The 14,858-nt window shown below is 28.7% G+C and overlaps 1 protein-coding gene across 2 annotated transcripts in view; it reads left to right on the forward strand.

Annotated features, from left to right (window-relative positions):
* The window catches only part of LOC129612720 (phospholipase B1, membrane-associated-like), a 46,058-nt gene that overhangs the window by 14,043 nt on the left and 17,157 nt on the right, over positions 1-14,858 (forward strand). For both annotated transcript variants that reach the window (XM_055526475.1, XM_055526477.1), the window contains one exon: positions 11,242-11,356. In XM_055526475.1, coding sequence (XP_055382450.1) covers positions 11,242-11,356 — 115 coding nt within the window. The remainder of the gene's footprint in view (positions 1-11,241; positions 11,357-14,858) is intronic.

A 14,858-nucleotide genomic window follows, 5' to 3' on the forward strand; every position in this document is an offset into this window, starting at 1 on the left:
GTTAAAAATTAGAACAAATTTCTTGAGAAAATTGAGTTGCAATGGCACAATCGGTTGTAAAATTTACCTTTTCTACTTTTTTTTTGTTATTGCTTAAAAGTAAATATTAGGATGCATGACGTTTTTGACATTTAAAAATTGATCATGAAACCGAATGACATGAACGGTATGACTTGAGATGCAGTCTCAAATATTGAGTGAAGAAGCCGAAAACCAACTTGGCCTCACTCCTATTAAAAACAAACAGCCCACTGGCTCTTCTGGGAAATGGACCAGAAATGAAGAGCTTCGTCTGCCTCGCTCCTGGCGGTCGAACCCAACATTCCTGCAATATTTGGGCCGGACAAAAGCCATCTTCACTCCCAACCTTGCAAGAACATTCGCCTCGTCATGACAACATTAGCATCTACATGCGCCGGGACCTATGATAGGACAAGCTTATTCCTTCTACCGAGTTTCACTATAGCCAATAGGCGCTCCAGCATCGAATCCGATTTGATTTAGTAAGAGTTAAGCACCCAAACCAACTCGACGTTTTCACGTATGTAAAAGGTGCTAGACAAAGACCTTTGCCTGGAAAAGCTTTGGATACAAGTCTGATCTAACGGGCTAGTTAAACAAAGCAGAAGGAGGCTGCAGTAGTACGGAGGTAAAAGCAAATAGTATCGTCCACCCTATTGCTAGAATTTCTAGGCAATATATTTAGGGAGCATTGCTTTTTGGAAAAAATCACCAAAGACCACCAAAGACCTAAAAGAACTATACATTATCATTTTAAATTATAATTTGGTAAATAATCAAACAAATTCAAAAATTTTAACTAATTAAAGCATCTTTCTTGCATTTGCAATATCAAAGCAACTTTAAGAATACACAAACAACGTTTACTTAGCTTACTTTATCCTGTCACTTGCAAGATAAACTATCCCATAAGAAAATGAAACAACAGAAAAAAATAATTACTTCTTGAATTTCATTTTTTAGTTTTTCTTTAACAAAATTTTACTTACAACTTTTTTATTAGAATTTTCAAAGACACAAAAATTATTTGTTTTACTCTTTTCATCATTATATCAAAGGTCATCAAGAGCAGAACTTAAATTTTCATTTTCATTATAGAAGAACTCTAAATAATATTCATACAAGCAACTTAATATTCCGACATTTTATTCAATTCTAGTATTTAGTCAATCAAAGTGTTTGTATATATAAGAGTAGTAAGTTTTGTTGTTTTATAACCCTATGATTGTCAACGTTTCAGTTTGGTATATAGAATTGAATTTCATTATGATTATATCAGTTGGTACTGGTATTCTTTACTGAGTAATAGTAATTACTCAGTATTTAATAGTAAAATCTTTTGCCCCCGGTGGTATGTAATTTTTTAAATTATTTTGAATAGTTCCAAAATTATTATAATTTTGAAGGGCGAAAGAATTCTCCGAAGTTTTTAAAAGATATTTAATTTTTTTTTGCAATTTCAAATGAACACTAATTCTTAAACATTGAAAAATTACTCAAAGAGAAAAATTAGTTCATTGATTCTTGTTCGGGATTGCACGTTGTTCCATTCTTAATTCTAGACGAATTAATTCTAATATTTGTAGCACCCCTAGTGACAACACTTGTTATTCTGAAAAGTATGTGCATTACTAACCTACAGAATGTCATCTGTGGAAATTAAAAGGTTAAAATTCAAATGACATTTTCTTGATGAGAATCAAAACAAAAAGCAAGTTACAAAAATCTAAGAAAATAAATTAAAAATCTGATTAAGAAGTTTTTCTATAAAAGATTCAAAAGAGTCCCGTTTTAGATACTCTGTTGCAAGCAAAAAAAACAACTACTTTTTAAACAAAGACAAACAGAAAAAACAAAAAATTTGATAGAAAAACTTTCCGAATTTTCAATTCTGTTTTTCGGTCTCTCTCTTTTACATTTTACTGTTTACGGTCGCTCTTACTTACATTTTTTTCTTTAAACAGAAAATGTCTTCTTTCTTATGCACTTGAAAGGATAAAAATAAAAGTTAAATAATTATACAAGTTGTCCGTAACCAAGAAAAAATTAAGTGATTTTCATATTAAAATTATTTCTATATAGTTATATAAAATGTTTTTATCAAAAACTTCTATACCAAAAATATTATTAGAAAAATTCAATTGAATTCTTAAAAGACAAGGAAAATAGGAACTGAACTGAATAACAAAATACTAATTTCTATCTAATGTTCAATATCTAATGCTGTAAAAATTCCTGATGTCATTAAAAATACCACCCATTAAGATCTTAATAGAATGTAAAACCAACATTTGTAGAAAATGCAAAATAGTTTTTCAATTGATTTTTTTTTATTGTAAAATTTTTTAAGGAAAACCAAAAATATTTTCGAACAAATATTTGGTTTGACTATGTTAATTATAGGAATAGGTTAGGTTGATGTGGCCCGCCAAAGGGTACATCTAAGGTCACTTAGGTTCGTTGTGGTAGCGCTGGATTTTCTTTTTTCAGACCCTCATTCGATCCAGCTCGAACTTTTCAAGAGGCAGTTAAGATCCCTAATGTTTACATTCGTTAAGCTCGTAGAAGAAATCTTTGCCCTGAGTACACCGGTGCCAGACATGTGTCTAGAAGGTGGATCATCGTTTAATCCTACTCTCTGTTACAGCAGCTTTTACAAAGATCGTTTACGGAGCGGTCCATACTTTTTACATATTTGCCAACCATACAATGGCACATCACAAATCTTTTTACGGCATCGATATCATCCAGTCGGCGAGAAATCAGGTACCTTGTACGACGTAAGTCTAGCTTTGGTTTATTTTTCTTCAAACACACATGCATTATTAATGGAATTTGAACTTCCGCACAATATTCCATTTAATTTTGAATAATTTTAAAAGACAAAGAAATAAGATAAATAAAACAATTCAAATTAAACCGGAAGTCAGGTGAAAAACTGATGAAGATAGTTTCCCAAATAATACAATAAATATTTATAAGGATCAACATTTTAACATCAATATAAATGTGGATGAATGTGTATGTGTGTATATTTAAAATAATATGGTTACCCACAATGGATAATGACAACAAAAAAAAACACTAAGAACAATACCAAGAAAATAAAATAAAAGAAAAAATTAAAAATTCTGTCTGTACAAACTTAAAATTCTCATCATTTGAAGTACATATTATAAAGTATCCTAAACAAGGATCTCCTCAGCTCCTCTGTCTTGCTTTCTCTCTTTCTTAGTAAATAATATAAAAAGTTTTTGAGAATAATATAATAATAAAGAGCACATAATATTTATTCAAGCATTTATAAATTCATTTTGAAGACACAAACAAATAAAATCGAAAGGACATTTTTAAGATTATAGCAACAATAACACTAGAAATATAGAAAATCTATTTAAATGTTAGCATCCTTGATTTGTTATCCTGTATTCATTCATATTAACTACCCATATACCAGTTATATTTGTATAACATTACCTTATAATATTTTAAAAATAAATTTATTTTCTATTTTCGTACAATATAGGAAAAAGATAAAGGACAATATAACAAGAAGAAGATTACTAAAAATAAAAAGTAACAAAATAAGGACTAAAAGGATTTTCTTTGGTAATTCGTTGACCAACAAAGACAGATTTGATTTTGACCTTTTTTTTTTCTTCATAATCTTTTCCACTCTCTTTCCTTTGATTTTAGTTTTCACTTTTTTTTTTCTTATTAAGATTAACATTAAAATGAAATTTAATTCTATAATATTGAGAAAGAAATTGAGAAAAAAAAATAAAGGATAAGGAACAGTTTCTGATGTTATTCTTGTTTTCTGCTTGGGAAAAAAATCGAGAAATGTCAGTAAAGGATTTCCTTATATCCTAAAAATTTTTCTTTCATTTCTTTGGTTTGTGTTGAAAATTGAATTTTAAAAAACTCATATTGAAAATTGGTTACTGTTTTGGAAATTAAATTATTTTGTGGTTAAACATTTCTATTTTTTACAGTAGTGCCATTTATTTTCTTAAATTTTATTGATTTTAATATTAGTAAAATATTGATTAATATTGGTTGGATGTGCTTACGATTTGGAAACTTTTGATTAAATCAAAATTTTTTTATGAAAAAATGGTGTAGAAACTTTATTTTTAGGGGAATTAATTGATGAAGTTGCCAAAGAATGGAAGTAATATAAATTAAAATGTTGGAGATGGTATTACAGTAGGCTAGAATAGGTCAGAATGTTTGGAGGAAAGGCTGTGGTAGAAAGAAAGTGGTGGCGATACGACGGGAAAATCTACACAAATTATCTGCAATTTGTTTAAAAATTAATAGGAAATTCCAATTTCTCCAATATTTACCACGTATGGTTTATTGGTTTTAGTCCATTAGATAAAGGGCCGTATTTTTTTACGGAGTTTTGATGAGGTGGACTGCACTGAATACGTCCGTCAATTTAAAACTGATATGCAAACCTAATAACACACGGGTTCTCAAAATGATTTTCCACCTTATTCGACAAACATTCTGATAAAGCGGCCGTAAGTTTTAGAGATCTATCACAGTAATTTGACTGTGGAACACTCTACCATAGTTTGAACCAGAGACATGTTACTGAGAGGATCGACTATGCTTCTGCTGTCCTTTCATTTATGAAGACTATTAGTACTTAGATCTCGTGTAGGCGAACCTGGTGGAAGGAAGGCAACAGATGGCGTGGATAAATCCATTTCTTGAAATGTCTCCGAATGCATACAGGCTGCTGCTACGCAACATGGCAATTGAGCAAGTCTATCACAGATGGACGAATTGAACTACATGCAACGCAATCAGAAAACTATTGTCAAGGGTAGATCTGAGTCACACCAGAGATCTGGTGCCTCTGCGTTGGAGAGATATTGAGGCTGTAATAGAGTCATAACAAAACATCGCCTTATGAGAGAAGATACAAGGAGGACGGACCGCTCCTTGTGTGATCTACATACGAGCTTTGGAGTCTTTTGTATTATAAAACTTCGAAATGTATTTTAAATTCACACATGATAATTACATTCAATCAAATCAATATTTTGGTACACAAAAATAATTAATTTCTCCTCAGAAAATATTAGATCTGCTCTATATACATACAAACATAACCCTCATATATTTTATAATCAAAATTAATTGAACATAATTAAATAACAATAAATTATTTTGTATAGGGCATCCTTAAAATAAAATTCCCATTTTTTTCTTATATAAGAGAATATAATCAGCTTAGAAATAAAAAAAATTAGATTTTATATAAGCATATAAATGAATGAAATGTACGAAAAAGACCGGTTTTTAATAAATCATTATAAAAATGTTAAGAGTTGAATCCACCAGTGGCACGTTAGACAAAAAAATATTATGTCAGGAGTTATTAATATTCCAACTTTTACAAAGTAATAAATTGATCGCGTGATCTATATTATTAAAAATTTTTTTTTCTCATTCAAGATACTCGTAGTCTATTCCATTACATATAGGAGCAGTATGAGAACAGAGCCATATATAATCTGTGCTTATGTGTGAATATGTGAAGGTGCCTTTTAATAAATCATTTAAAGTTTATATTAAATGAACATTTGTATAACCTCTTTACTTCCATATATGTGAGCGTTTTTTTCTTTGTTACCACATTCATGGCAGCTACAATAATTTACTTTTATACCTCCATGCATGAATACAAAATTTATTTGATTCTAAAACAGCCTAAAAAATAACCTCCTATATGGATTTTTATTCATCCTTATCTATTTTTCTATTCATGCTATATTTAGGTTACACTGAGGTCTATGGAAAATTTTCAATAAATTATTATTCGAAAATTTATTAAAAACTTCAACTACAACAAGAATGTATGAAATTTCCAATTGAAAACGCAAAAATTAATGAAAACCCGATAAAAAAAATAAAAGTAAAACTATTCTCATAGCACATGAATTTTTTTATTGAAAATTGAAGTTTCGCATGAAGGTCAAAAACAAGTGAATTTTTTAAGGTTCAAATTTTACGTAAAAAAATTTTCAAATTAAAATCAATGAACTCTTCTGTATGTGTTTGAAGATTGAGAAGAAGAGACAAATAGTTAATAGTATACAGGATTAAGAGCTCATTCCCAAAATTTTTGTTTAAATTTTTAACAGGGTCTCTGCGCCAAGTTTGTGGTCCTAATAATAAATCACGATTGCCTTGCAGACCCTTTGTCGATATTAGTCTTCTCTAAAATATTGATAAAATTTAAATTTTACCACTTAGTTTGAATAACTCATGTATTAGATTTTCTTACGCCGAAAGATATGCAATATTTTTGATTTTACTGTGATAACAAATTGGCATATTTGTACTAACCGGGGTGCATCATCAGACCAAATCCAAATTAGAGCCATAATTTTTTAAAACTAAATAGTACAGGTACGTGTATTCGTATAATCATTTCATATATTTGTACATGTAGGTAGGTGAAAACTTTTACCTTTTAAAACTAACAATAAAATCCATCCTATTCGTAAAATACCAAAAATACATAAAGAAAATTTCAATATCAAACAAAAAACTTGTAAACAAGAGGAGCCGAAACGACACATGAATTTCTTATTGAAAACAAGAAAAAAAATTTATGAGAAATCGTGGTGTTGGCAACATTCTTATTGTTCTTTTGTTTTTGTTTCTGCTTCATTATTTGTATTTCACATTTTATCCTTACTCAGACTAGGTAAGGTTACAATCTGCCAACTCACTTTAAAAAATTAAACACATTAGACACAAGGAAAAGTTGTGGGAATTTTCCCAGGAAAGAAAAGAAAGAAGAGAAAATAAAAATTTAAAAATCTATGAATCAATTTTTATTTTTTGTCTTAATATTTTCAATTAATGGATCGGGACATGCACTCCAAAAAGGAAAGAGCAAAATATATTTATCCTTGATGATATTTTATGAACTTGTAATTCTTGTTTGGTTTTCCTATACGATTCGTTTTTTCTTTTCTATGCAAATATGAAGACATTCTTTGGAATGAATCATTCAATCGTTGAAAAGAGGAAAAGAGCAGAAAACCATTCATAATATAAGATAAAAACAACAACACCACTATAGAGGAATACAATCGTATAGTCTAAAAGAAGAAAAAAGAAATGAATATGAAAAGAACTAGGTTATCATATTAGAGATCTCTGGTGTTGAAAGAGATAGGATGGCGCGACGGTATTAAAAAGCGCTAATAAAACATAACAAAAAGTGAAAGAAAATCACAATCAAGGAAAATGTAACAGTGTTTTTTTCTATGTTCTTTGGTTTTTGCTGCTGTTTTCAAAAAGCCTCCCATGCCTTCATGGATCGTTACTCAAATCTGATAATATTTACACTACAAGACTAAAAGTATGATTTAAACAAAATATGAGTATAAGTTTTTTAAATTTAAAGAAGAATTTTGCTCAGCATGAATGACCTGTTCGAGTATCAAAGTCCTTCGATTACGAAAATCTCCAGTGTATTCGAACATTATGTCATTGATTAAGGTTTAATGACATATATTTCGTAAATGTGGCTACGGGTGGGTTTAAAATTTATACCTTTCCATTCAGTAATATAATTTACCTAAATGTTGAAAGACTAGATCAAAGTGTGAGTCAGTTTTTGATCCACCGATACCATTTGAGAATCTCTTTTTTCTACTTATTTAGATTTTTATATATGAATTGAAATTTATTGAAATTGCTCCCGAAAAAATTTCCAGTCCTCTTTCTGGCACTAAAACCGTATGTAAGAATGCTAGATAAAGAGGAATCGTAATTTGCAGTTCATGACTAAAGACCTTTTTGATAGTTCTCTGAATATTCTGAAAAATGTAAAGGTTTAACAAGTTCATCAAATTTATTTAAGCAACAGTTTATGACGGTCAGGAACAATTTTTAAAGTTGAAAGAAAAACACCAAAATTAATTACCAAAATCTACGAAACAATCTCAGTTCCTCTTCCATAAACGATAATTTTTACTTAAAAATACTGTGTATGCTTTTTTATTTTTATCACTTCAAGTACCTATAATTTCGTATTCACTTTTGTATTCATTTAAAAATAGGATTCTCAAAGATAGGTACTTGTGATTCCCATTTGGTTGTTGTACTACAAACAAGAAACATTCGAATTATTCACAGGCACATAGTCTATACGTACTTATTAGTATCATTTAGGCTAAATAAAATTGAATTTGAAGCTTAGGGTTACTTTGTATTGTACACAAGTCTGGCATTTTTTTTCTTGTAAATAAAAAAATTATACCGGTAAAGGTACACAAAATGTAAGTCTATTTTTTTTATAGAATCGGATTACGAGTGAAAAAAGAAAAAAATAGAAAATAAAAATTATAAAATCGGATCACATGATAATGGGTTGGAAACGTTCCTCTTTTTTTTTTGTAATTTTTGCTGGAAAAATTGTAAGAGCAAATATCTGGAAGGGAATCTGTGTTTCTTGCTTGTTTCATCTATATACACTATCTCTTTAAGTATTAAGAGTTTGAGTGCATGAAACGAAAAACAATAAAAGGAAGGAACCATCAACACAGGCAGGATATAAAAATGAAACATGAGCCTAGGAAATTTTTTTTTTGTTTTTTACTCTTTCTACGAGTACAATTTTTTTTAAATTATACTATAGGCTCTTTTCTGTATTTAATATTGAGCTCATTGAATGTGATATGAGAAAAAAAAAGAACAGGAAATAAACAAGGATTTACATGAGAATTAAGTATCAATCCAAAATGATGGTGTTATATTTAAACCAATTTATATACCCCAGTCAGAGTTTTTTGTTGATATTGATTTAGAGGGTGTAGAGAGTGTGAAATGAGATGTCTTTGCACCGAATTTATGTGTACCAAAAGTAAGTCTGCAAATAATGTGGTTATATATTGCCCTTGGAGGGCATTTGTGCATTTAAAGTTTATGCTACATTTTTGCAAAAAAAATGTTCAAATATAATATTTACTTATAATGCTTTCTAACTTTAAGGCTGACTACATCATATTTTAACTAAGGTACTTCAGACTGTACTTTGTGATCCCTAGAAATAGTCATAATGTAAGCAGACTGTAAATCACAAAAGATGCTGTTGAATCTCTTAAAAAAAATCTCTTAAAAAAATCTCTTATTTTATAAATTTGGTGTTAGATGAAGGGGCATGCTAATAACAACATTTTATAATGAGGTTCTCTATACCTGCAAGACTCTGTCTGGCACATCCAAATTGCAAACGAACGTTGGTAAGCTTTTTGAATCTAATATTCCCGGATATTTATTTGTTCTAGCCCACGAAATCTTCTTTTATAGCTAGGGCTGGACACTTGTACACCATACTTGGAATTACTTTCTGTCGTAATCTGCTTCTTCAAGTTTTTAATAATTCTACAGACGGATTGAAGAAATGAAAATAGTAAATGAGCTTTTTGTTTTAATTTCACTCTGTGTTGCCAATAGTTAGCCTCTTAAAATTGTTATTTTTAAGGTTGTTAACATCTGTAGAAATATGAGCACGAGCCTTGATAGTCGAGTCGGTCTTATTACATTGTTCTTCTATGTTGTGTTATCTTGTATCGCTGAGTGATTGTACGAGTATAATACTAGCCTATCGCTGAGCACGAATATTTTTTTTGATTTTTGACAAACATTTAAAGAATTATTTTTGAAAACATCTAAAATCCCTCTACTGTTTCACTTAAGAACTTGTCTCATATTGCATTCTTTAATAGCATAATCAAAAAACTTTTATATTCTTTAAAATACAATACGAATTTCTCTCCGGATATTGCTAATTTTTATTTTTAATTCATCTAATATTTTAATTTAATATTTTTCCTTTCGATTTGTATAACAGAGAGTTTTCAATCAAATTATAAGAGTTGAAAATTGTTAAAGTTTATAATAAATTGAAATTTATTCCCTAAACAATAACAAAAAAGAAAGAAGTTTAGTGTTGCTCTTCTTATTTTCTTCTCTTTTATTTTTATTAGAAAAATTGTAATAAAGCAAATTTGAAAATAAAAGGAAAAAAAAGTACTAATACAGGTGTTCAAGTTTTCACGCAATCATAACTAAAAGAGAAAAGTGGTATTAAATTTAACAGGTGTTCGTCATTTTATAGAATATTATATAAATAGTAAAAGTGGAAAAGAAAGAGAAAGAAAGTGTTATATAACTGTGGTAAAATCACATTTTGAAGTCTAAACGTCAAAAAAAATTTTTGTTTTTTGTGAGAAAAATGGAATTATTAAATTGTTGTTGTGCTTTTTTTGACTTTTTCTTTTATTTTTTAAACTTTTCAGACTGAAAATGAAATTACTGAAAACTTTTTTTGTTAAATTGAAATTTTATTTTGATTAGCATATTGTGTGTGTGTCAGTCGTGTGTGTGTAGTGAAGAGGGATGAGAGAATTCGTTATTTTTGTTACAAAGCTAAATTAAAGAATATAATATGATTAAAAAATTTTTAATCGAAATTATAATAATAAATATTGGGGAATAAATATTTCATATATGAATGAATGTAGTTATAAGAGTACACCTAAAATACAAGGGGATCTGAGATCAATTTGGATAATATTAGTGGCATTATTGATTATCATTAAGTGATTGTAGTGAATCATTCTAAATTTTTTGATTAAAATTTAAGGTGTGTGGAATTTCAATTTGTTTCCTAGAATTCAGTTTTGTTTGAAGTTACCTTAAAATTTGGTTGGTGTACTGATTGGTGAAATGGTGTGGTTGGTAAAACAAAATTTATTCATAAAAAGCAGAAATTACCTTGTTTATTTCTAGTATTCAAGCCAGCTGACTAGAATGATTTAAGTTAAAAGGTCTTACTAGTGTAAAATATATCTTAAATTGAATTATTTTCTTTCACAGATACCCTTCAGACAACAAATTGAGTTTTGTGTTGCTATAACAATAGGCGAGTAAATTTAATTCTCATACAACTAATTAATACCCAAGAAGTATCTGAACAATATTTCCTATCTAAAGCAAACATTTGATAATATTTTATTTCTAATCTTTACAAAGCACCTTGTAAATATTGAAGTATAGACTAGATGTCTTAAAATTTTTGGAATATTTGAAAATATTGATCGCATAATTAATTTCATATAAAATTTAATTTGATTTTATTTTTTATTTTTTTTCCTTTGTTTTCTAAATTTCTATCACCAGGTGGAAATGATTTTTGTACATTTATTTGTACAATGAAAAATCCAGAAATTTTACCAAAATTACATCGTAGAAATATGATTAAAGCTTTAAGATATTTACGTGATAATTTACCAAGGTAAGTGAATTAAATTTTTTATTTATATAAATTTTAAATATTACTTTTACAAAATTTTGTACAATTAATGTACTATGTAACTAATGTAATAACCTACTAGATTTGTAGCAGGCCTTTACAACACCCGCTCGAAACCTGTTCGGCTGACTGCAGTTGAGGAGTAATGAGTACGTAGTTCTCCACTATTTTCCTTCAGCTGCAAAGTCTTCCAAAAGATGCACTGAGGTCCCTCTACATCCTTCCCACAAAATCGGCGTGTGTCCTCACTATTTAGGTGTAGTCTCCTAAATTGACCCCTAAGTCTGCAATGCCTTGTCAATACATTAGTGGAAATTCTCACCGGGCTCCTATCTAACCCTATGATCTTCCTAAAGTGTCTCCCAGAAGATTCTTGACCTGCCGTTTTAGTATACCTACATAATACTTAACCTATTGTTATGAAATTTTAAATATTTTTTTTAAAGTATATTTTAAGTATTCAATTTAACATTTCTTTAAAACGACTCTCTCTACTCTATACCTCTATATGTAATAATACAAAAAAATGTATTGAATGTTGTAACATAAATTTACAAACATAATAAGAACATAAGAACACTTTTACAATTATTTTTTTTCTTGTTGTTTAACATCAAGTGTTGATGTTTTCATGTTTTCCATATTCAGGATAGTATGTAGTTATGAAATATGGTAAATGTTCGTGGTTTTCCTAGACATACACATTTGTACAACCCACCTAAGTGTACGTTCAAGTAAAATAATAATTTTTTTTTGTTGTATTTTGCATAAAAAGTATTGTGTGTCATGCTTGGCTCGAATTTATTGTTTAAATATTATTTTGTACTTATATATTTTGAAAATCTATAACTTATCAGATAACCGCAACCAAGAAACCAAAATAACCCAACTAACCAATATTTGGTTTTGATATGTTAGAGAGCTCTTATACCTACATTACATTTTTTTTTCTTTTATTGTATTAAAGTTCTTTTATATTTGCTATCATATTTATTGTGTGTTGTTATTGTGTCAAAATTATTACAGTGCACGAAATCCATAAAAATGTAATGAAATTAGATCAATAAAACAAAAAAACTGCAGGTAAATATTCAAGGTAGAGAGCATATTTTCAAAGTTTACTTCATCGTAAAAAAAAGTCTTGAGTGCATGTGTTGAGTATTTTCATTAAAAATATTGCTGTACGCATGAGTGTTCTCTCCGCCACTTAGTGTACAATACCGACGTAACACTAGCATGATGTCGGTCGGTAATTTTAGGACTTTGCGGAGGTGGAAGATGTGGAACATGTTCTTTGTGACTATTCGTCCCTGTTGTAGAAGACTTTTCTTTACCATGTCCTCAGAGACCTGTCGGGGGTGTCTTTGGAGTGGCTTTTGATATTCATCAAGGAAGTTAAATGATTCCGGTAGATGGTTTTTTTAGATTGATATCACATGGGGTTTTAAGGTTTAATTTATGGATTGCCGCTAGGTCTTGTTGGCCAAATGCACGGGTTTTGCGTGGGTGGCTGGGTGGGTTCCGCCTCTCTTATTGCGAGTACTACTCTTTATTTTGTTTCAAAAATATAGAACTAAATATTGAATACGAGTAGGTACCAATAGTTAAATGTTCTATGATTTAAAATTCAGAATAATTGCTTTTCGAAAAAATACCTTGGAATCACAAACTTACATATTGTATCTGAATGAATATTTACTGGTAATTAAATTATGTATCCTCCTTAAAATTTATACAAAAGAATATTAAAGCCAGCTAGAACATTATAATCATAATGTACACGCATATATACATACAGTTATAAACTTTATGTAGACATTTTATAATGGAAGAAAATTATAGGGTATACGTTTACAACATTCACGTTGGCCGTAAATTTAATGACAATATTATTTTCGATTTATCATCTCATTAACACTGTACTATAATTATTACTGTTTTTATTTACTAACTTGTATTGTTATTATGTTTTTCTCTTTTGTATTCATATTGTTATATTTTAAATGTTATAAATCAAAATCAAAAGGGAAAAGGGATACGAATATTAAAAAAAATATTAAATCTGATATTGATGAGTTCCTTATAGCTTGTTATTATTTCCCCTAATATTCTTACATTGATTAAGGACCCATATAAAAATATATGTATAGCTTTATACATTATTAGATAATGAATGTTTTATGAATTCCCGAGAAAGTTTGATTCTTGTTCAACATATTGGTGTTCAATAATTTAGTATTGTTTGTATATTCTTTGTTAAAAAAGTTGGAAATATTAATTAGAAAATAATGAAGAATATTAATGTTGCATGACTGTTTCTCAATCTTAATAATTTCTGATTAGTTCATAATTCAATTGAGAATATGGTTCAATTGAAAGAGAGTGTGAACTATGAGTTTTAATTGAAATTTTTTGTTAAATGAAAATCGACTATGGTCTAAAAATAAAATATTAAAAATGTAAAATATTAGTATAATGAAGTGAATTCAATAAGATGTCTACATTCACACGAGTTGACATTCGTTCTCGATATTTGCTGCTAATATTAGTTTCATTCATCATTGTTGTGGACAACATTATTATTCCGGCTATGTTGAACTACACCTCCTTAAAAAATAAAACTCAGCTACTTGAGATCTGCTGAGGTTTTTAATGTTCCACGTCATAGTAACCCACTAATATCATCGTAGGATTCCTCGGAAAAGCTGCTCGGATTCATCAAAAGAATGGGTCTCGAAGGGGTGTTCCAGGCAAGATACTCAACGGTCGTGATGTAGGGCAAAATAGATTTTTCAGGTCGCATTGTGTCATCGCTCCAATCTGCAATCTACTATATCACACGAAAAGAAAATCAGAAATTTACACCTCATGAGTTTAAACTGTCAATTCTTCTTTTAATTAAATTTCAAAATTTTCCAAAACTTAATCTTAAATACTTGCAGATTATTTAATTTATAAACTATTATTGATTTTATTTAGGAATAAATTATACGTAAATTTTACATTATTATTGTATTATCACGTGAATACTAATTTAATAGCTTAATTATATTCTTAAAATACATTTTGTATTTATAATAATGAAATTTAAATTAATATTTTCTTCTTTGAAATTTATCTTATTATTTCCTTACATTTTTAATAATTAAATTTTCAAGCATCAAATTAGTAATATTTTGATATGGTATTAATTAGTTATTTACATTTTTAGTATATAGAGTTTGTACTATATGTATACTTACTTACACACTCATTTACTATTGTTATAATTTATTCAAATCTTCTATATTATATTTTTTAATATTTATTTTACACAACACTTAATCAATTTCTCATCATCAATTATTCATTTAATACGTCATCTGCATATATAATTATTATCTGTTTTATCATCTCTCATTTTCTTTTTTTTAATTTCTGTCGCTGACATCATAAAGTCATTGTTATTTACTATTATTGTGTAACATCACAATCACCATCATTA

Source organism: Condylostylus longicornis, unplaced genomic scaffold, assembly GCF_029603195.1.
Source record: "Condylostylus longicornis isolate FDR11 unplaced genomic scaffold, ASM2960319v2 ptg000076l, whole genome shotgun sequence".
In the NCBI taxonomy this organism is placed as follows: Eukaryota; Metazoa; Arthropoda; class Insecta; order Diptera; family Dolichopodidae; genus Condylostylus; species Condylostylus longicornis.